The 22,522-nt window shown below is 39.4% G+C and overlaps 1 protein-coding gene across 1 annotated transcript in view; it reads right to left on the bottom strand.

Annotated features, from left to right (window-relative positions):
- LOC126177144 (uncharacterized) overlaps positions 1–22,522 on the bottom strand; it is a 219,088-nt gene that overhangs the window by 90,809 nt on the left and 105,757 nt on the right. Inside the window, exons 8-10 of the mRNA XM_049924416.1 lie at positions 12,592–12,937; positions 12,254–12,510; positions 10,140–10,311 (exon numbers count right to left, since the gene is read on the bottom strand). Of these exons, the coding sequence (XP_049780373.1) occupies positions 10,140–10,311; positions 12,254–12,510; positions 12,592–12,937 (775 nt within the window). The remainder of the gene's footprint in view (positions 1–10,139; positions 10,312–12,253; positions 12,511–12,591; positions 12,938–22,522) is intronic.

The raw sequence follows: 22,522 nt of genomic DNA, 5'->3' as shown, positions 1-22,522 counted from the left end.
ACCTGCAGACGGGTGCACCCTGTACCCTTCATGGCATCCGGAAGGACCCTTTCCACATCTGGAATGACTCCCCCCGGTATGCACATGGAGTGTACATTGGTTTTCTTCCCCTGCCTTGCAGCCATATCCCTAAGGGGCCCCATTACGTGCCTGACGTTGGAGCTCCCAACTACCAGTAAACCCACCCTCTGCGACCGCCCGGATCTTACAGACTGAGGGGCAACCTCTGAAACAGAACAAGCACCCATATCCGGCCAAAGATCAGTATCAGCCGGAGACAGAGCCTGAAACTGGTTCGTCAAACAAACTGGAGAGGCCTTCCGTTCAGCCCTCTGGAATGTCTTTCGCCCCCTGCCACACCTCGAGATGACCTCCCACTCTACCATGGGTGAGGGGTCAGCCTCAATGTGGGCAGTATCCCGGGCAGCCACTGCCATAGTCTGATTGGGGGAAGCTTGGGACGAGCTGGCCGTCCCTGACAAACCCCCGTCCGACCCACACAGTGATGCCCATTGGCAACAGCCTCAAGCTGTGTGACCGAAGCCAACACTGCCTGAAGCTGGGAGCAAAGGGATGCCAACTCAGCCTGCATCTGAACACAGCAGTCGCATTCCCTATCCATGCTAAATACTGTTGTGCAAAGAACGTCTGAACTAATCTACAGAGAGCACAAACAATTTGACACAAAATTTAAATGGTTATTAAAATACAAGATTGCCTAGTAAATGCAGTAATGCTGCTACTTGCGCACTGCTGACACACTGCTCGGCGGCAGAAGGAGACTACGCGATTTTACAATTCAGGTACTAAAACACAACGCTACAACTCTCAAATACTATAATACGCCCAAAATTTATGAATTAAACAATGCAAGTACCCAAAAACATGCAAAGAAATAAAGAATTAAACTATGTAACAAATAAGTGAGCTAAGAGTATAGGACTTGCTGCTGGCAGCTGCTTATCCAATGGCGGCAGGGAGCACACTGGCTGTGACCAACAGACACTCGCCGTTCAAAACAAAAACAGAAGACAGATGACTATACATTTCAGCTTTTGATTGCTACCCTCAGTTTCAGTTCCTGTCTCGTTCACTAAGGACTCGAAACTAACTTTGGTTCCACTAACAGCCTTTACATATGATCAGAATTTCTTTGGTGTCACTTGACAATAGTTTGCTACAGTAGTCACTGAAGGCATCATGCATTGCTCACTTGACAGCCAAATGTATTTCTTTCAGCATCTCTCCATCTGTAACCCTACACTTATTATGCAGTAATCTCTGTTTCTTTAGAAGTTTCTTTACAGTGACTGACACCATAGAGATTCCCTCCCATCATGAACTGTTCTACAGGGTACATATTAGAGATGGGCAAAACTGTTCTTTTTAGAGATCGGATCAGAACTGTTCACTCCCTGAAATGAACTAGCTCTTTTTCATGACTCACAACTCATTCACAATAGAAAATAAATGGAAGGCACATTACCCTTTAAACTTGGTTTATTCCAATACTATACCTGTATTTTGATCTTAATTGATCCTATTTTGAAGTAACACAGATAATGAGTAAGAATTTTGTATTGTTTATTGAAATTTCCACGATATGACAAAGTTCTTGATTATTGATTTATTTTGCACTATCGTAGTTTTTTGGGTGATCGGAAAATGTTGTAGCTTGAGATTTACATTAACAATGTATTTGGCTATAATGTATTAAAATTTCATTAACCTCGTACAAATACACCACACGCCATATATTTTTAAAGTAAACGTTTCCTTCCGAAGACGCCTAAAATCGCAAAATCCGTACTACAATAAGAAAAAAATATATAAATTTGACTGTATGACCAAAGTGCTGCATATAGTCTTACGCAGAATAAGACAAGGAAAATATTGGTGTATCACATTTTGCGATACGTTTATCGGTTCGCTCGTAATTGAAGCGTAAATTCGAGTGTCCATAATAAAAAATCCTATAGTAAGAGGAGTCGTCAGGAACCTCATCTGATCAGTTTAAACAAATAAAAATAAAATAAAAACAAATGATGTATACATAACATAATTATGTAATATACATACTGGTATTACTACGAAGAACAATATCCAGTATAGACGAACTCCGATGCAGAGGCGCTGAGTCAAGCAGGTCGAGCCGCGAGCTGTATTACTGCGTGAGCTAAGACCACAGAGACCAGAGTGACACCTGAGTTGCTTTGCTCAACGCTCTGGCTAGAGTTGAGAATGGTGGGGTGAGCGTTGAGCGGGCGAGTTCCGAGGGTGGGGGGAGCGGTGAACGGCCACCAGTCACCCGCTCCGAGACAAATCATCCGTTCTCTTGTGAGCAGGTTGTTGCAAGTAGTTCTTATGTTCTCCGCTAGGAGGCTCTCTGTCCTGTTGCTCGCATCAACTGCCCAGAGGGCAGGACGGGCGACTGAAACGATCGCTGATGGAGTGTGATGCTACGTTAAGGTGCGCCAGACACTGCACGCAGCAGAGGAAGCACAGAGACGGCACGGCATATGTGAAACACAAAATCCAATGGGGCACTGCACAATGCAGGCAGCCAAGGCAGAAGCAGGGCAGTGGCCGGCGCTGGCTGTGTTGTGTGGCGTGCAGTGTGCTCTGACCAGCAGAGGCCCCGCTGATCTGCTCCGACTCTCTGTCTCTCTCTCTCTCTCTGCTGTGGGAAACATTTGGAGCTACTGTTCTTTTTTTCTGAATCACTGATTGTTCACTCCTTTGAAAGATTCAACTCTATGAATCAGTTCAGGAGCGGATCCCCCATCTCTAGTACATATCTGTCCAATGCATGGTCAACTGTTCTTTTAAACTTGAGCCATAGTTCTCTACATGCTCCTGCCATGTGTTGAAAGTTTCGAGTTCCTCAGTGACATATGACACTACTGATTTTTTTAAAATCTAGTTTACTGAACATATATATCTTTCTGCTTGTTTTAGTTGTCCTTTGTACTTTGGTAATCATTGTTACCACAATCATGTCATGATCACTGACACCAGTTTCTATGTAATTTTCCCAATTAAAGTGAACTAAGATTTTCTCTTAAGTTTTAGTTACAACAGGAGATGAGTCTGTTGGGTGATAAAAGGACCGAATTATAATTTTATGCCCACCTCTAATACTGAGTCTTGCCCTAATAACCTCACATGTAGCTTCAGTTTCCATCTTGGTGGATCTGAGTTTCTTCTATACAGCAACAAATACATCATCTCCATTTCCCATTTGTCTATCCTTTTGATATATACCTAAATTTTCCCCATAAATCTCACTGCTATCAATTTCAGGTTTCAATAGCTTTCTGTGCCTAGTATTATGTGAGCTTCATTGCTTTTCATGTATGCTTCAAACTCTGGCACTTTGTTGTGAATGCTTCAGCAGTTTACCATCAGGATTTTAATACTCTCATCTATGGGAGGCATTTCTTTCAATCTCACATTGATACTTCTGGGTTTCCTGCAGTTATTGTTATCTGGAATAGATGAAGAGTTGCTTAATCTAAAAATAACCTTGTGTGCACCCCACACTTTCTTTTTGTTTTCTTTATTTTCCATCTGCATCTTGAGATTTTATTTCTTTTTAGTTTTTGTTTGTGAACCATCAATAAGCTCTATGTTATCATCTGCATCCAAATCTCAGTCATTCCATTATTATTTCTGACTTGATTCCTGAATTTTGTGAGCCTCTTCACTGCAAATCAGAAATCTATGCCGTTATAACATTATTACTGTTATTCATGTCTATATACATTCCTGTTTCACCAAATGGTGAGCAACTCCTCCTTAGAGTGAAATTCAATCATTCACACACATATTGTGTTCTGTGAGTTAGGAGTTAAGTTATTCGTCAACAGGCAGAGGTAGTCTTTGTAGGCAAGATCTGTAAAGTTTATTAACAAGCAATTATGTGTAGTAATAACTGTCTCATATTGATAATTAAGGATATTAACTGTATACTGCTATCTTAGAAGAAGGCAGTTACATTGAAAAAAGTTGCTCATCTTCCTCCTCTTATTTGATACTTTACACTAAGACTTATGTAACTTTAGTGATCTGACAGAACACTATTAGCTGTTGATATAAATTAGTGGAAAAGTTCAACTCTGTTTATTTTGTACATTAGCGTTAGTCGAAATTCACATCTTAAGGTCAGGATATTCTGATAAGCTATACAGGAATGGGTAATAAGGACTCTTGCACTTTTTTAATGTGTGAGGATTTCCAATTTCTTTTCTGATGTCTCCTGGCTACCTTCAAAGACTACATTCTGAACTCCTGACAGGTACACGTAATCTATATGGGAATTACTTTTACTTCTAGTATTACTGTTGTAAGTTCCACAATTGATGCTAAATTCACTCTGATTACTAATCACAAATACCTTCTTTTTTCTTGTGCCTTTGTTCCACATCAGCACAGGTTTGGCAATTCTAAATGGATTTGGCATGGTTAATTTAAGGGATGGGCAGAATTCCTTCCTATTGCCAACCCATTACCTCCCGGGATGGAAAAAGTGTACCACAATTGTTTGAATGTAATATCATTCATGTTAAGTGAGTGAATGTTTTCTAAATGTTTGCAGATTGTGTAAATGAGGTGGATACCAGACTGGCATTCAAGTAATGGGGTGTAGGAAACTGCCTAAAAACCATGTCCAAGCTAGCCAGCATGCTGACCTTCATCATTAATCCATCATGCATATTTGATAAGAAGCCAGCACATCTGACACTCATCATTAATTCATTATGCATATTCGATAAGAAGCTAGCACACCTCCCCATCCCAGAAGTGGCGCTTTAACATTCATGACTAACCAGACAGTTATTAATCACGAATACTGTTAAGAGTGTAAATGCACTGGTATATAATTTTTGCCTTGGCTGTATTGCCACAGGACAGTACTGAGTGAAAGTATGCTACCAATCCCATCTGCAGATCAGCACATAACATTTCTAAAAGAAAAGCAAGTATTACTGAAATTTTTGCTTAATTTATTAATGTGCTGGTGCCAAGTCAGTTTGTTATTCATCTTGGCACCTAAGAATTTCACACATTTAGTATGTTCTCATTCATATCCACTTGTGGTGCCAGTAGGTAAATTTTATTTCTTTGGAATAGCAAAACATAATTTTTTTAAACTTAAGGCTCAATGGACTTGTTTTGGTCCTTCATCAGTATCATCAGCAAAAACTGCCTTTTTGAAGAGTCTTCCATTGTCTTTGCTAAAAAATTTGTGTAAGTCAAGAGTAGGAGTTGTCCAAGTATTGATCACTGTGGGACATCATGTTTAATGTTTCCACAGTCCAAACTTAGTTTCATTCCCATGGTACCATTTATTAATGTAGTCTTTATGTTTTCTGTTGTTGAGTTATGAGCCTTACAAGAAAAAAAGGTGTGGGGGGGAAGGGCTTTAACATCATTACATTTGTTTCTGTGGCAAAATGTTATGACCTACATAATTGTAAGCTTTGGAAAGGTCACGGGAAACAGTAACAGAATAATTTTTTCATGTTTAGCTCTAACAGAATGCAGTTTTTGAGGTGATATATTTCTTTTTCTGTAGATAATCTTTTACAGGATCCAGATTAAGCAGTTGTTACAAGCTTTTTGTTAGAAAAGTGGAAATAAGAAGGAGGGAGATGGTTATATAATTAGAGGTCACATGCTTTTCTCCACTTTCAAATGGCTATTACAGCTGCACATTTATTCTTTCAGGAAGTAAACCTCAAAACAAGTAATTCAATATGAATGTATAAGGTCAGTAGATGATTTTAGTATACTGGTCAAAGTGTCATCATAGAAGTTACTGCTATTCAGTGACCTAATAATGTTTGAGAATTCTTGTAACAGTCGAACTGGCAAAATTGATATCTGCTGTTGGAAAATGCAGTGTCTTTTTAAGTAAATTTAATAAATCTGTTCTCCATGGTTCATTTCTTGTCCGTGTGTTTTCAGATGCAAGTAATAAGAAACTGTTGAATTTAGTGGTCAAAGATTTGGATGTAATTTAATCTGTGTTGCAGCTAAAGGTCATCAGAGATCTATCATTTGTCCAACAAACTTAAATCCTGTCATACCTATCTGTGTTTTCTCTGTTCTTGAAATTTTGTATGTTTTGTGCATAGTGCATGGTTTCTGCTTTCTTTTAAACTTGCATTCGTGAAAAATATCAAATAAATTATATCTAAAAATAAAGATGATGAGACTTACCAAACAAAAGTGCTGGCAGGTCGATAGACACACAAACAAACACAAACATACACACAAAATTCAAGCTTTCACACTCGCACACACACACATATCCATCCGCACATACACAGACACAAGCAGACATTTGTAAAGGCAAAGAGTTTGGGCAGAGATGTCAGTCGAGGGGGAAGTAAAGAGGCAAAGATGTTCTTGAAAGACAGGTGAGGTATGAGTAGCGGAAACTTTAAATTAGCGGAGGTTTCTACCAAGAAACATGCAAGAACTGCGAGCTCGCATCAACGATGCTTTTGAACTCATTGATGGGGACATGCTGCGCCGAGTGTGGGAGGAACTTGATTATCGGCTTGATGTCTGCTGAATCACTAAAGGGGCACATATCGAACATTTGTGAATGCCTAAAAAAACTTTTTGAGTTTTTGTATGTGTGTGCAAAGCACTGTGAAAATATCTCAAATAATAAAGTTGTTTGCCTTTACAAATGTCTGCTTGTGTCTGTGTATGTGCGGATGGATATGTGTGTGTGTGCGAGTGTATACCTGTCCTTTTTCCCCTCTAAGGTAAGTCTTTCCGCTCCCGGGATTGGAATGACTCCTTACCCTCTCCCTTAAAACCCACATCCTTTCGTCTTTCCCTCTCCTCCCTCTTTCCTGATGAAGCAACCGTTTGTTGCGAAAGCTTGAATTTTGTGTGTATGTTAGTGTTTGTATGTCTGTCTATTGACCTGCCAGCGCTTTTGTTTGGTAAGTCTCATCATCTTTATTTTTAGAAATATTTTTCCCACGTGGAATGTTTCCCTCTATTATATTCATATCAAATACATTTTTAGATATGAAACTGCATCGAGTCAATATTATTTACTGCAGTTACTCAGTGATACATTATTTGGCACTTAAGGAAGTTACTGTTTATCTGATTCAGCACAACTCACATAGGGTTCTGGAATTAACTGCCTTCAACCTCTCATTTAACCAATAAAATAGATTTCTTAGCTTACAGATGTTCATTTAAATCTTACTAGATAAAAACCCATAAATTAAACAAATATTTATCACACAATTGTTAAGGCTTTTGTTTCCACTTGTTTACAAACTACCTGTTGGCTTCTGTCTGGGGTTCTTTGGCTGATATTTGTCTGATGATTTTTCTGATGTTTCGCTACCACGAGTGGCTAGCATTGTCAAAGCTTCACCCACCATTGCTAGTGGTGGACGGAAGCTGAGCTTGCAGCTGCCAACGTCCAAGGGCTCTTCTCTGGTCATTTCTGGTGCTGTTCTGCTACCTGCAATAGTCACTTGCCACAGCATGGGAATCCAGGATCTGTTTACCTTGAGGCTTTCTTCTTTCTTGTTGAAGCTATTCTTATGTTTGTGTATTTGTATAGCTTCTCTGAAAAAACGGGTGTTATAGGTCTTCTATACAGCCAGAACTTCCATGTTGGTGAATTTTACTATGTGTTTTGCCTCACTCAGCCTCTGCTCTGACACGACCGATTTCTTCACTTGTCACAACTTGCAATGTCACTTATGTTCTATGAACCTGATGCTGACAGATCATCCAGTCATTCCAGTATAAACTTTTCCACATATGCATGGTATGTGGTATAGTCCCGACATTGCCATTGGGTCCCTTTTCTCCTTTGCCAATCTGAGACACTCTTTGATCTTTTTTGTCAGTTTGTAAATAATCTTAGTACTGTGTTTGCAAAATATACAGCCAATTCTGTCACTCTGGGAATGTACGGCAGGAAGACCACACCCAACATTTCTTTTCCCATTGTGTCACTTCACCGAGTGTGTGACTCTGTTATACTTCTAATATAGCTTGTGGAATACCCATTGCTCCTTAGAACACTTTCCAGATTTTGTATTTTATGCCTGAGGTGCTGCGGCTCACATATTTGTCTTGCTCGCATTATGAGCATAGCTATACTTCTAATATAATTTGTGGAGTACCCATTGCTCCTCAGAAAACACTCCAGGTGTTACATTTCATGCCAGAGATGTTGTGACAGACATATTTATCTTGCTCACATTACGAGCATATTAATCATGCCTCTTTTTTGGCTCGGGTGGTGATTTGACAGTTTATGCAGGTACTGGTGCATGTGTGTCGATTTTTAATACACGCCATGTCCCAGGCTTTCACCATCCCTTGTGACCAGCACATATAGAATTGGTAGTTGTTTGTTGTTTTCCACTTTCATGGTAAATTTTACTTTGGCATGGTGGCCATACAAGTGTCTTAGGAAGTCACTGAGCTGTTCCTCACCATGGCTACACACAACTAGAGTGTCATTGATGTATCTGTACCACCCCTTAGGTTTATAAGGTGCCCAGTCCAGTGTCTGTGCTCCAAAATGTTCCATGAAGAAGTTGGTCACCACAGGACAAAGTGGACTACCCATGATGATGCATTCCAGCTATTCACAGAAGTTTGTCATTCCATGTGAAATAGATCATGGTGAGACATGCATGAAAGAACTTGGTGATGTATTGCAGGAATATGGAACCAATGTGCTCCATAGATTCACTGAGTGGCACTTTTGTAAACAAAGAAACAACATCAAATCTGACCAGGATGTCATTTAAGGCAAGTTATAGTTTCTTCAGCTTCTCAATGATATGTTCTGAGTCCTTTATGTATGTGTCAGGGAAACTAGCAATCAGAAATAGGGATGTAGAAATTAATAACATATTTTAAAAACTACAAACAACTTTGCAAAATAGATGCCCTTAAGAATATTCAAAAATGTTGAAATATTTTCCTAATGCATTGGAACATAAATGTGTTAACTTCAAGCTATCAAAATAATAAAGAAATAAAAATTAATGACTTGCAAATTATTCTGTAAGAAACGCTGACCATCAAGGTGGTTTTGCTTGAATGAACATTGGTTTATAAAGGACAGTATCAAAATCTTAATTGCTTTTGGAAATTTACACTTTGTAAGTAGTTTTTGTAGGAATACTGTAACCTGTACAGGATCTTTTTCATTTGTGTAAGGGTAAATGGGATGTAAAGCAAGATATGATTTTGATCCAATTAATGCAGAAAGTATGTTTGAAAGCTACTGTATAGAAAGGACAAAATATCATAATTTTATCTGTGTATAGAACTATAAGAGTGGAAATAATGAAACTATTTTTGTTGAAATTCCAGTGCCTCTTGCAGAATGTGTGGCCGGAGCAAAGAGGCAACGTGTTTTGCCAGTCTATATGTTGGTGAGCCAAGAGCATTAAAAATTGGTCTTACTGGAACATTGTTCTTATGGATCTTTGGTAATCTGTACAGCCGAGGTGGTAGGGCTTTTGTGTTGCCCAGGTTATTCTGTATGTCCTCCAGCAGAGAATACATCTTGATTAACCGTTTTGTATTCCACACAAATTTATATGGGAATGACTGGGCGATCAATCAACACCTAGTTCACAGAACATGAGCGACATTGCAAATTGAGGCAGGTGGAGAAATCGGCCAGAGCAGATCAGGTGCTGAGTGAGGCTAACCACATAGTAAAATTCACTGACATGGAAGTTCTTGCTGCAGAGAAGAGCTATCACATCTGCTTTTTCAGATACACAAATACACAAACACAAGAGTAGCTTCAATAAGAAAGAAGAAAGACTAAAGGTAAACAGATACTGGATTCCCGTGCTGCAATGAGTGACTGTTGCAGGTAGCAGGAGGAGAATAGCACCAGAAATGACCAGAGAGAAGCCCTTGGACACTGGCATGCCACTTGCACATAGTCTATGGCTGCGAGCTCAGCTCCAGTCTACCAGCAGCAATGGAGGGTAAAGCTTTGACAGTGCCAGCCACTTGTGCTGGCAAAACTTCAGAAAAATCCTCAGACAAATGTCAGCCGAAGAACCTGAGACAAAAGCCAACAGGCAGGTTGTCAAATATTTATCACTTACAACATGAATATGAAAACCATTTGTGTCTTCAAGTCCTTCAATATTTGCCTCAATGTCAGTGATATCATACTCAGTTTGCTGGAAGTATTCTAGTTTTCCTTTTATAGATGGCAACAAACCATTGCCAAACCAATCTTTCACAACAGCTTTGCGCCTGTAAACTGCTGTTATCCTGGAAAATGAAACATACTGATTAGTCAGTTATTAATTTTTATACAAGTGTACATTGGTATTAGTATGATGATATTCACGGTTATGCCTCATTGTCTGTGACATCGTACTCAGTTTGCCAGTAGTATTCGAGGCTTCCTCTTACAGATTTGCAGAAGAACATTTTTTTTAAAAATATGGCTAATACAACTACAAGTCAAATACAGTGCTCCACAATATAATATGCAGAACTGTGATCACTGCAAGTCATTTATGATTTTCAGGAACCTTATCAAAGTACTAGTAATTCTGGATTGGAATAAGAAAGTGATGGAAAGTTTGTTACGAAACTGGGCGATGTTGTCGGCTCATTGTTACCTGTGGGCATAATGTGGCCATGGTTGGAACAGCTGTGTGGTTCTGTACTGATACATTCAGATGCTCACTTTTAACATGGAGTACAGAGTTGCTTTGCAATGTTGTAAGTGACTTATTGCTCTGCTGCATACTTTCTCTGTGAGTTTTAGTGATTATGTTACGTTAAATAAACATTCCACATGGATAAAGAAAGTACATAGGAGAAACTAATTGCAACTAATTACACTAAAAGCTGCAAGAGCGACCCTAGACTGACCTTGCATTCAGAACCTGAAGTAACTGAGTGATATGGCAATGGCTAGTAGAATGTTCGGTCAAGCCTGTTCACTCATAGTTTTTGCTATAACAACTGCCCTTTAAGTAACCAGCTGTCAATCATTTTTTTTATTATGCTCCAGATTGAGTTAAGAATTTCCAACATTTGGAATCCTCTCTTGTCACCCCAAAGAGGACCAAGCTAGCTCGTCTAAACAATAGTGACAAAATTTCTTGTTAAAAAAGGTATTCTTTCCTATAGACTGTGTTCTGCTTTGGTCATTATATTATAATCAATGCCACTATTCTGGCATGTTGTTAGACTGTCCCAGTCCCTAAGCCTCTTGACTATGAGCTGCCCAGTGACACTCTAGAAGAGTAACAGTTACATTGTCACATAGTAACTGACATAGGATGCATTGTATAGAACATGCCACCAAAAAAAAAAAAAAAAAAAAAAAAAAAAAAAAAAAAAAAAAAAAAAAAAAAAAAATATGAGGCCCCCACCCTCCTCCCCTGTTTCCCTACACTAAGGAGACTATTCAAAATTGGTTGAAACACTGGATTTTGTTTTGTAGTTGCTATTTATTTTTGGGCTGCCTTTAGCAGGGAAGTGCTCTACTGACTCACAAGCTTTGTTTGATCGTTAATTGTTAAGGGTATTCAAAAAGAGCTTATTTAATTTTATGGTCCCATATTTACATTTTCATGTCATTTCAGTAACTCACTACCAGTATTAATGCTCATTTTGTTTGTTGTTCAGTTAACTAAGTCAATTTATGACAGTTGGTGGCACATTCACATTCTCAGTTATGCAAGAAAAATACAAAACATTTATGTCTCTTCAGATAAGCATAGCAAGTGATAAAGTAGCTGAAAATAGTATCCAAAAGCAACAAATCTGCACCACTGATTTGAAAATGTATAGGCTTATTCTGATTCAGTTCACATATGTTGATAAACTTGGGAGTCAGTTCTAAGATTCTCCTATGTGAATGTGGAATAAATATCACTTCCTGACTGTAGAAACTTACTGCCAACACATTACTTATAATTAATAGGATTGGATCTTACAAATTCTTGATTAATCTCAAGGCCATTTTCCATGTGGAAAGTTAGTATCTTCATCACCACTGATATCCATTATTTAAAAAAAAAACATACACACACACACACACACACACACAGAGAGAGAGAGAGAGAGAGAGAGAGAATGTTTGCACCACAAAAAAACTTGACTTGTAATATTGGTGAAAGAAAAAAAGATAACTTTGAGAGGTAAAATGATTTGTTAATTGTGCCAACAAATTTGTACATTTCACAATACTCACGGTGAACATGCAAGCCGTTCTCCTCTAGCTTTTGGCCCATGGTCATCATAAATTACTAGAGACCTTCCAAGTATACTTCCAGGTCCAGAAAGAGGAAGATGAGTGTCAGTATACAGACGGCGTGATAATTTATTACTTTCAGATTTGCGTCCAGCAATGCTTAGTGTGCCATGACGTATTGATAGTTCACCTACTCGACAATAGCCAGATTTCTCTAATGTGCATGGTGATTCAGAATTTTTTGATTGAAGATTCACCTGTACAAGTCAATGAAAATAAAAAGTAACAAAAATAAGTGGAAGTTACAGTAAGAGGGTGTATCAGTAATTACTACTTGCCTCAAATGGATTGTATACGTGACCAGCACTCAAGCAGCGACCAGTCCAGTTATAGAAATCTTTTCCAGGTGGCAAATCATGCACCATCCAGCGATGTTCCTCAGTATTATTTTGTGATGTTCCATCTGCATGTATTAAATATTCCACTATCACTGTAGTATCAGCCCAAGGTTTGTCTTTTGGCTGACGGAAGACAATACGACCTACAATTGGATACCTGTAGATAACTGCAGCAGTAAACATTGGCTCTTTCCATTTGTTCTTTCCCTCCTGGTAATGGGAGAGTGTCCCACATATCCATGGCAATGAAATTATTTCATTAGGATTGCTCTCATTTTTAGTGTCCCTGTTAACAGAAGAAATTTATCAATATATGTGCAATATGTCATCAAATTTTTGCCGAAAACAAAGCAGCTGGATTCATGCAATTTTAAGAATAATGTAAACAATTAAAAAGATTTCTTTTTCTAGCAATTCATGTAAATATAAGCGGACTGTGAGGGTATGTTTATTATCAATCATGCATCAATGATTCCTCAATGCAGTGACTTGCTGTCTAGTGTTACAAGGATGAAACAAGGTACATGATGATTGTGAATCAACAAACACAGGTCAAAGAAGTACAAGTATCACTAGACAAAATACATCTGTCTACAAATTGTGTTCTCCCTACATTTTACTAAATAATCACATCAAAAACATGCTGACAACAAAGTAAAATACTTTCCCACAAGTAAATCGCTATGAAAACTATAAAGCTGTTTTCATCATGTGGGGATGATGTCACTTTGAAATAGCACTGTAGAAGAGATCGTGAAAGAAGTATGAAATCCAATAAAAATGGAGAAAAACTGTGCCCACAATCACCGAAGGCCAGCGAATGACAAATACAATGACAAAATAAACAACCATATCAGACAGCAGTGCAACAGACATGGTGCAATTTTTGTGCACTCTAATAAATATATTAGTAATAAATGTTTAGGACAAGATAAGCTACATCTACACAAGTTAGGCTTCACTAGATTCCATAATCTGTACAGTGTTATTTGCAAAGTCATACGTAATAAGGGAAACTAGCAGTCAGAAATAGAGATGCAGAAATTATAACATATTTTAAAAACTACAAACAACCTTTCAAAATAAATGCCCTTAAGAATATTCAAAAATGTTGAAATACTTTCCTAATGCATTGGAACATAAATGTGTTAACTTCAAGCTATCAAAATAATAAAGAAATAAAAATTAGTGACTTGCAAATTATTCTGTAAGAGACGCTGACCATCAAGGTGGTTTTGCTTGAATGAACATTGATTTATAAAAGACAGTATCAAAATCTTAATTACCCTTGGAAATTTACACATTGTAGGTAGTTTTTGTAGGAATAATGTAACCCATGCAGGAATGTAAAGGAATGTAAAGCAAGACATGATTTTGATTCAATTAATACAGAAAGTATGTTTGAAATCTATTGTATAGAAAGGACAAAATATCATAATTTTATCTGTGTATGGAATTCTAGTTGCAGAAATAATGAAACTATTTTTGCTGAAATTCCAGTGCCTGTTGCAAAAACTTAAAGAATTAAAATATGATCAAACAATGGAAAATCCCAGATAGAATTTACCAATATTATATTAATATATAATACAATACAGTATAATATAATATAATATAATATAATATAATATAATTAACAATATTATATGTGACTTAGTATTTTCATCACATTAAGAAAAACGTCATAACAGCTGCTGATTCCACCATAGATTTAGCTAGTGAAACACAGCTCAACAAAATTCACTGACAAAATAACCAATAAAAATATCTAGTGCTGGGAAAACACAGCTACACAGGCAACTTACATGCAACAAAACTCCTGACTTGGTTAATTATGTAAAAAGTCGCAAAATATTTTCCTAAGTGATCAGGGCTGAAACACATACTGACAGCTAGCAGCCGTGATATTTCCAGAGGATATAGATACATGGAAAAACTATAATAAATCATGCTCAAATATCGGAATTGACTAACTAATCCTTTATACATATAAATAAAGCAAACATTAATTAGAAAATTATTCAGATAAGGTAATTTTTTTTGGTACTGAGCAATCTGATGGTGAACTTTCTGTAAATTTAACAAATCTACAGCAAAAGGTATAGAAAATGCAATACCATCACAACAAACGTAAAATTCAGCAAGGTGGGATGGAATACCAATGAAAGAATTGAAAGCAGTCTCTAATATAACTGCACAGTGACTATCCACAATATGATATTGCTGTGCATTCCTTACGTTATTCCGAATTATGATGTAATGTACCTTCGGACATGTGGTGACCACAGCTGTCATGGAATACATGAAATGTATTCACAGCTGCAAATATGAACCACCATCAGCTGTATAATGGTATAACTGCTATGAAAATTTGTGCCGGACTGGGACTCAAGTCTGGATTTCCCACCGATCATGAACAAACAGTCAACTAACCATTTGTTATCTGATCACAACTCACAGACAGACCAAAACTTCCATATGTCATCAACCCTGTGTTTGGAACCTGTACTAGCACATCCATTATGTATAATCCCACTTAGGGCAGAGATTTAACTTGAAAATCACTTGCCTGATGGTACATTACATTGCAATTTGGAATAAAACAGGCAATGCAATATCACATTTATCGGCTAAAAAATGAAATGAGCGTGTGAAATCGTTGGCTGGGAGGCCCCATCCGGGGAGGTTCGGCCGCCAAGTGCAAGTCTTATTTCAGTCGACGCCACATTGGGCGACTTGTGCACTGGTGATGAGGATGAAATGATGATGAGGACAACACAACACCCAGTTCCCGAGTGGAGAAATTCTCCAGCCCGGCCAGGAATCGAACCCGGGCCCAATTGCATGGGAGGTGAGCACATTATCACCCAGCTAAGCAGGCATTTACCTGCTGACACTGGGCAAGTGACTTTCAAGTAAAATGTCTCCCTGTGGAAATATACATAATGGATGTGCAAGTACAAGTTGCAGACACATGGTTGACAATATATGGAAGTTAGGGTCTGGCCATGTGTTGTGCTCTGATAGCCAAATGGTAACATGACTGCTCACGATAAACAGGAAATCTGGGTTTGAGTCCTAATCTGGCACAAATTTTCATTATTTTCATTCCATTATACAGCTTGTTTCAGCATATCAACAAGCACTGGCATGAAGAGGAAGAAAGTAAGAGAAAATAAGGCTGTGAGACGACATCAGGGCCACACCACGACAGAAGTGCCCTCTAGCTGAAGAGAATATAAGTGCAGCTCCTGCCAGCCTTGGCTGGACAGTATTCCCACAATATCAGCACAGTACTAGGAGAGCACTATGATAGCAGTGACATGTGATTGCTTACATGGATCTCATGTACAGCAAAGGACTTTGACTGTTGTATGTCGCTCATTGCTTACAACATTGTTGTAAATTCAAAGTTATGTATTGTCAATCTTCTTTTGTAGTAAAAACTATTAATGTGATTTGCTTGAATTGTTGTATAGCATTCTGATAATGCAGCATCCTTTAAGAACCCTATACAAGACAAGTGGGCAGCTCCTGCCAGCCTTGGCTGGACAGTATTCCCACAATATCAGCACAGTACTAGGAGAGCACTATGATAGCAGTGACATGTGATTGCTTACATGGATCTCATGTACAGCAAAGGACTTTGACTGTTGTATGTCGCTCATTGCTTACAACATTGTTGTAAATTCAAAGTTATGTATTGTCAATCTTCTTTTGTAGTAAAAACTATTAATGTGATTTGCTTGAATTGTTGTATAGCATTCTGATAATGCAGCATCCTTTAAGAACCCTATACAAGACAAGTGGGCAGGACCCCACGTTAGCAATTAAGACTTACAAACAAACCCTGCACCTGACGGCCAAGGAATTTTTTGTTTGCTAGTGCCATAATTCTTTCTTTTCTTTACTTTGTAAAGGCTTTTCTTTGCTTTAAAAGTTTATCATCGTTTTTGCTAATCAGTGTTTTTAGGTGGGCATTCCAGAAAATTTCTTTGTTTGCTTACCTTGTCCGTTTGTTGCATCTGTATCTTTCAATATGCCCCCCACCCCCACCCCCACCTGTTCCACCCACTGCTCCAGGTGCCACAGCTGCAAGTGTTAGATGCCACACAGCTAACGCAGATGTTTCAGTTCCAGATGCAACAGATCTCAACGTTACTCAATAAGGGGCAGCAGCTACTGGCTAATGCTGTGCGCCTGATAGAACAAGCACCACCTACAGCAACAATACTGCTATACCAAATTTTCGACAGTTTACTGAACAAGAAGAGAAATACCTCGAATGGTTATCCCAGTTTGAAGCACATCTCCATGTTCACAACATACCAGATACTGTGAAAAGCCGTTATCTATTATCACAGGTAGGAAGTGCAGTGTTCTGCCCAATCACAAAACTCTTCCCTAATGCCACTGGGAGTGAACTGTCTTATGACAAACTGTTGGACAAGCTAACAAACTATTATGAACAACAAGTGAATGTGGTAACAGCTAGACATCAATTCTTTAATTGCAGAAAACAGTCAGAACAAACTTATTGTCAGTGGGTAACAGATTCGTAGGGTATGACAAGAATTGCAAATTCAAATGTGCTTGTAGTGCTTTATATTCAGATGTTACGTTGCGTGATGTGATTGTGTACAATGTGTCTGGTGTCAAAAATTAATTTGTGCACCATGTATCCTCAAATACTGCTCAATGAAGAATATCAAAAAGTGTGTGTAGTAAATACTCATATGGGCTTGTTCAAATATTTGTGTTTGCCTTTTGGCAGTGCTTTCACACTCACCATTTTCCAATGATATTTGGAAAAGCTGACTGCACAAGTGCCAAACTGTTCAAACTATTTGAATGACATTGTAGTAGCTGGTCGTACACCTGAAGAACATATTGCAAATTTATGTGCTTTGTTTCGTGTATTGTCTGATGCAGGACTAAAGTGTAGACTGGATGACTATGAGTTTTTTAAACCTGAGTTGCAGTATTTTGGTCATGTCATAAACAGTCATGGTGTACATCCTCTTCCATCACATTTGTTAGCCATATGAGATTTGAAAGTTCCTTGTAATATCACAGAATTGCAGTCAGTCTTCGTGCAAATGAACTATTATATTCAGTTCATACCAAATGCTGCACCCATTGCAGCTCCATTGCATTGCTTGAGTCGCAAGAATGTCCCCTTTCTTTGGACAGATGAATGCCAAGTAGTTTTTCAAAAACTTAAAGCTACAGTGATTGATGCTTAGTTCACTTTGATCCTGACAAACCAGTGGTATTGCAAGTTGACACTTCCTCTTACAGAATCAGTGCAGTGCTTTTGCACAGAATTGGTGGTAAAGACAGATCTATTGCTTTCGCATCAAAATTGTCATCCAAAGCTCAGTGTAACTATTCAAAAATTTAGAAAGAGGCATAGGCTATTATGTATGGTGTCACCAAATTCCACCACTATTTTTATGGCAGAAAATTCTACTTAGTAACAGATCACAAGCCTATGCAGTTCTTGTATCATCTGACGAAACCGGTTCCTGTATGAACTGCCCAAAAATTGCAAACATGGGCTTCGTTGTTGTCTCAATACCAGTACGAGCTGTGTATTGTCTGACAGCTCAACACTGTAATGTGGAAGCACTTTTATGTCTTCCGACTGGCCCTAATACAGACTTTGACATTTCTTCTGCATCTTGTTGTCACATCACTGCTCAGGATTCTGAATTGCTTCAATCTTTTCTGCTGAATTACAGGAAAATTGTACAGGCCACAGAAGCTGATTAGATTTGAACATTTCGCTAGAATACACTCACACATCTAGGCCTCATTCCTTGCATAGCATAAATAATTCTGTAGTGCACTGATACGTTCCACATCAGCGTAGCCTTGCTGTACAGAAAGGTGTTAGTCTTGTTCAGAATGACAGTGGGCACTCACATGTGTTGATTCCTAAAGCTATGCAAAAAGAATATTGCAGTCACTTCACCAAGGACACTGGGTGATTGCTGATACGAAACAGTTAGCGCATTGACACTGTACTTGGGAGGGTATGGACACCCAAACAGAACAGATGACGTCACAGTGTCACACATGACGTCACAGTGTCACACATGTGCGGAGAATCAGTCCGCTCCACCACAAAAATTATCTGCTTGGCATAAGTCACAATTACTATGGTAACGTGTGCATATAGAATTTGTGGGACCTTTTTGGAACACTCACTGGTTGATTGTGGTTGACTCGCTCAGCAAGTTTCCTTTTGCTGTGCCAACGAACTCGACAACTTCACGTACCACAATTCAGGTGTCATCAACAATCTTTTGCTTTGAAGGTTTACCTGAAGTAATAGTGTCAGACAACAGCACTAAGTTCATGTCAAATGAATTTGAAACATTCTGTGAATGCAATGGCATACAGCACCTAACTAGTGCACCGTTCCATTCACAGTCAAATGATGAAGCAGAACGTTCTGTCAGAACCTTCAAGCAGCAGATGGCCAAACTTCACTCAACACACACCAGAGATGAAGCATTGCAACTGTTTCTTGCCTCATATCATTCGCACCCACGAGATGGTCCATCGCTGGTGGAAATGCTTCACGGCCATCCCATCGGACACTGCTCCACCCTCCTCAGCTTCTGGCACCAAAGGAAGGCCGTAGGTTTTGCATCGTGCCATGTGATATTGTCTTTTACAGGGTTTTTAGCAGCAGCAGACGGTAAGTATGAGGTGAGATTTGCAGCCCCACCATCAAAATCAACTTGATCTCTGTCATGTACATGATGAGCTTTCAGTCTCTCTTCCCCCAGATTAATGGATCCAGAGGACAGCATGGCCACAGCAGCCAGCCACAGCAGCCACCAGAAGGTGTCATCACAGCACCACAGTATGACCCCATGGAGACAGAGCCTTCACCTCCTCCAGCTCCTCTCATCCTGCCAATGAAGCTGGACCTGCCCACACCACAGCAGTTGCCGCCTTCTTCATCTGCTTCATGGCAGCAGGAGGTGGACGTGTACCCTTCTGGTCATTTTCAGGGGCACATTTCCACCAGAGCACAGGCCGGATGGCGGGGTACAGCCGGAAGCTTGACGTTCCCTGCAGCCAACAACCAAGCTTCTGGTCCCACAATGAGCCCATACTTCCGCCTCCCCCGTCCTGGGCGCACTCCCTAGATAATGACAGTCCGCCACTTTGGGGGGGGGAGTAATGTTCTGGCATATTGACTAGTACCAGCACAAAGACGGCAAAAGCAAGAGCAAAGGACGCTGTGAGACTACTTCAGCCAATAACCCACTGACAAGGACCACACCACGATAGAAGCAGCATGTAGATGAAGTGAATATTAGCACTGCTCCTGGTAGCCTCAGCTGGACAGTATTAAGACAGTACTAGGAGAGCACTACGATAGCAGTGATGTGTGATCCATATCAATTTTTTACATGGACCTCGTATACAGCAAAGGACTTTGATTGTTTGCATGTTGCCCATCGCTTATGACATCATTGTAAATTTAAAGTCAAGTATTGTCAGTCTTCTTATTTGTAATAAAAACTATTAATAAGATTTGCTTGAATTGTTGTATAGCCTTCCGAGAACACAGCATCCTTTAGGCACCTTATACAAGACGAGTGGGCAGGACCCCACACTTACTATGTCCTATACTGGCAGGCATAAATCCTGACCCCCCCACCCCCCCCCACCCAACATTAGCAATTTATACACATGAACCTAACCATTTGATCATCCCAATGAGCCAATAAAATCCCTGACTGGAACAACGTGACCATATTAAAACTATGAGGCCAGTCCAGGACTCACACTTAAGGCCTTTTCCTTCTGTGAGCATGTGCTCTAACAACTGAGCTATCGACTCACGATCTGTCCTCACAACTTCAATTCTGTCAGTACCTCTTTCCCTAAATTCCAAACTTCACATAAGTTCTCCTCCATACCTTGTGGGGACTAACAGTCCTGTTATTTATTTGGTCCATGTGATCTGGTATCACGTCCGCCCCTGGTAGCTGAGTGGTCAGCGCGATGGAATGTCACACCTAATGGCCCAGGTTCGATTCCCAGCTGGGTTGGAGATTTTCTCCGCTCAGGGACTGGGTGTTGTGCTGTCCTTATCATCATCATTTCATCCCCATCAACAAGCAAGTCGCTGAAGTGGTCTCAACTTGAAAGACTTGCACCAGGTGAATGGTTTACCTGACGGGAGGCCCTAGCCACACAGAATTTCCATTTATCTGGTATTACACAGTATGGTACAAATGTTGAATGAAATTATGTTAATATTCACTTTAGGTAGATTATGGTTTACAATCCACTGCATCAGGTTTATGTAAGATTTGTTTCCATCAATAGTTCATGTGTTGTACTGAATCAGAAGCAGCACATTTACTAATCTAGATATTGTTTTACAGCGTAAAAACAGTGACACAGCACATAAGACTTCACAGCTTTACAATATCAACCAACTATTAAAGCAGGAATTTATCTAGGATGGGTGAGCAGAGAGGAGTTCCTAAAATGTATGGATGGCTTTGATATTGGTTTAAACAGAAGATCTGTGGTCTAGTGTACACTGCATGTTTATCAGAAGGGTGCATGAACCAACATCAGTCTCCCGATTCACACAATGGAAGTTACTTCCTCTTGGTACAGAGTCATGAATAACATATTACCTACTAATGGACATCTATACCAAATTGGATTTAGTGACATGGCTACACATTGTTGATGTAGATCCTTGGACACACTTGTGCCTATATTCTCTTGCAGTGGTCACCTGGAGAAGTGGCTCTGGCAGCAAAATCAACTTGCTTTCTTCACCAGGACTTCTGTCACTGCTTACACCACCAACATTATTCTGCGGCCGGGTGCCTTCTTCTTTCCGAAGTGGAAGATTAAATCTGTGATGTGGTTAATTGTTCATTTTGTTCTTTCTGGTGTGTGTGTGTGTGTGTGTGTGTGTGTGTGTGTGAAGGGGAGAGAGAGATGTCTTTTTGGCATTTCAGCAGCGCATGCTTACTGGATAATGGGATGCCTCACAACTGCCCCATTATCAGGACGATTTTGCTAACATGACAAATCTCACATTTATCAGACAGGGTGTTTGTTAAAGTAGCCAGTGGGTATTGCCTTCTCCTGATAGAGATGTCAAGACACCCTACTGGTGTATATGGCCCTTACCATTTCTCATTTCTATCTTTGGCAATCTGTTTCGTTGATTGTGTTCTCCATTGTAAGTCAGTGAGGAAAAAAATTGTTTGGGATATGTTTCGTTCTTTAGCTGTTTGATGTTGCAGTTTCAGTTTAACAGAAAAGAAAAGTGGTTAGTACTGAGACTCAATGGTTGGTGGATCGCTGAATTGAGTCTCACTCTTTCTCTCTTTTTTCATCATTGTTTCATATATGTGCCATTTGAGGGATAGTGTAGTGAAAGGACACCTCTGTTTGCACAAGGTTTATTTGGATTTAAAAATAAATAAACATATAAATTGCGATAGTGTCTTTTACTAGTAATCTGAACATCCTGGGTCTCAGGTTTGAACATAACCACTGCTTCAATTTTGAATAAAAATCATCACTAAGGGCAGATGAAGACTGCTGGCATAAGATGTCAACTCATTCTGCCAATGGCCTTGTCAAAGAGGGCAGAGAGGTGGGCAGAGGTTCAAAGCATTCTCTTGCCCTTAGGTTGTGAAACTCCCCCTAAAAAGCAGAAGAATCAGCAATCATCAACGGTGTGACAATGTGGAAGGCAATAGAAACCACTCCATTAAAGACATGTAAGGTGTATCCATAGGACATGTGGCCTCTAATTTAAAAAGTGTCATGATGATCTTTCCATGGGCAAAAGATTCCGGATTAGTCT

The sequence above is a fragment of the Schistocerca cancellata genome, chromosome 3 (genome assembly GCF_023864275.1).
Source record: "Schistocerca cancellata isolate TAMUIC-IGC-003103 chromosome 3, iqSchCanc2.1, whole genome shotgun sequence".
In the NCBI taxonomy this organism is placed as follows: Eukaryota; Metazoa; Arthropoda; class Insecta; order Orthoptera; family Acrididae; genus Schistocerca; species Schistocerca cancellata.
The sequence above is the reverse complement of the archived record's forward strand: the minus strand, read 5'-3'. Positions and strand labels throughout refer to the sequence as shown.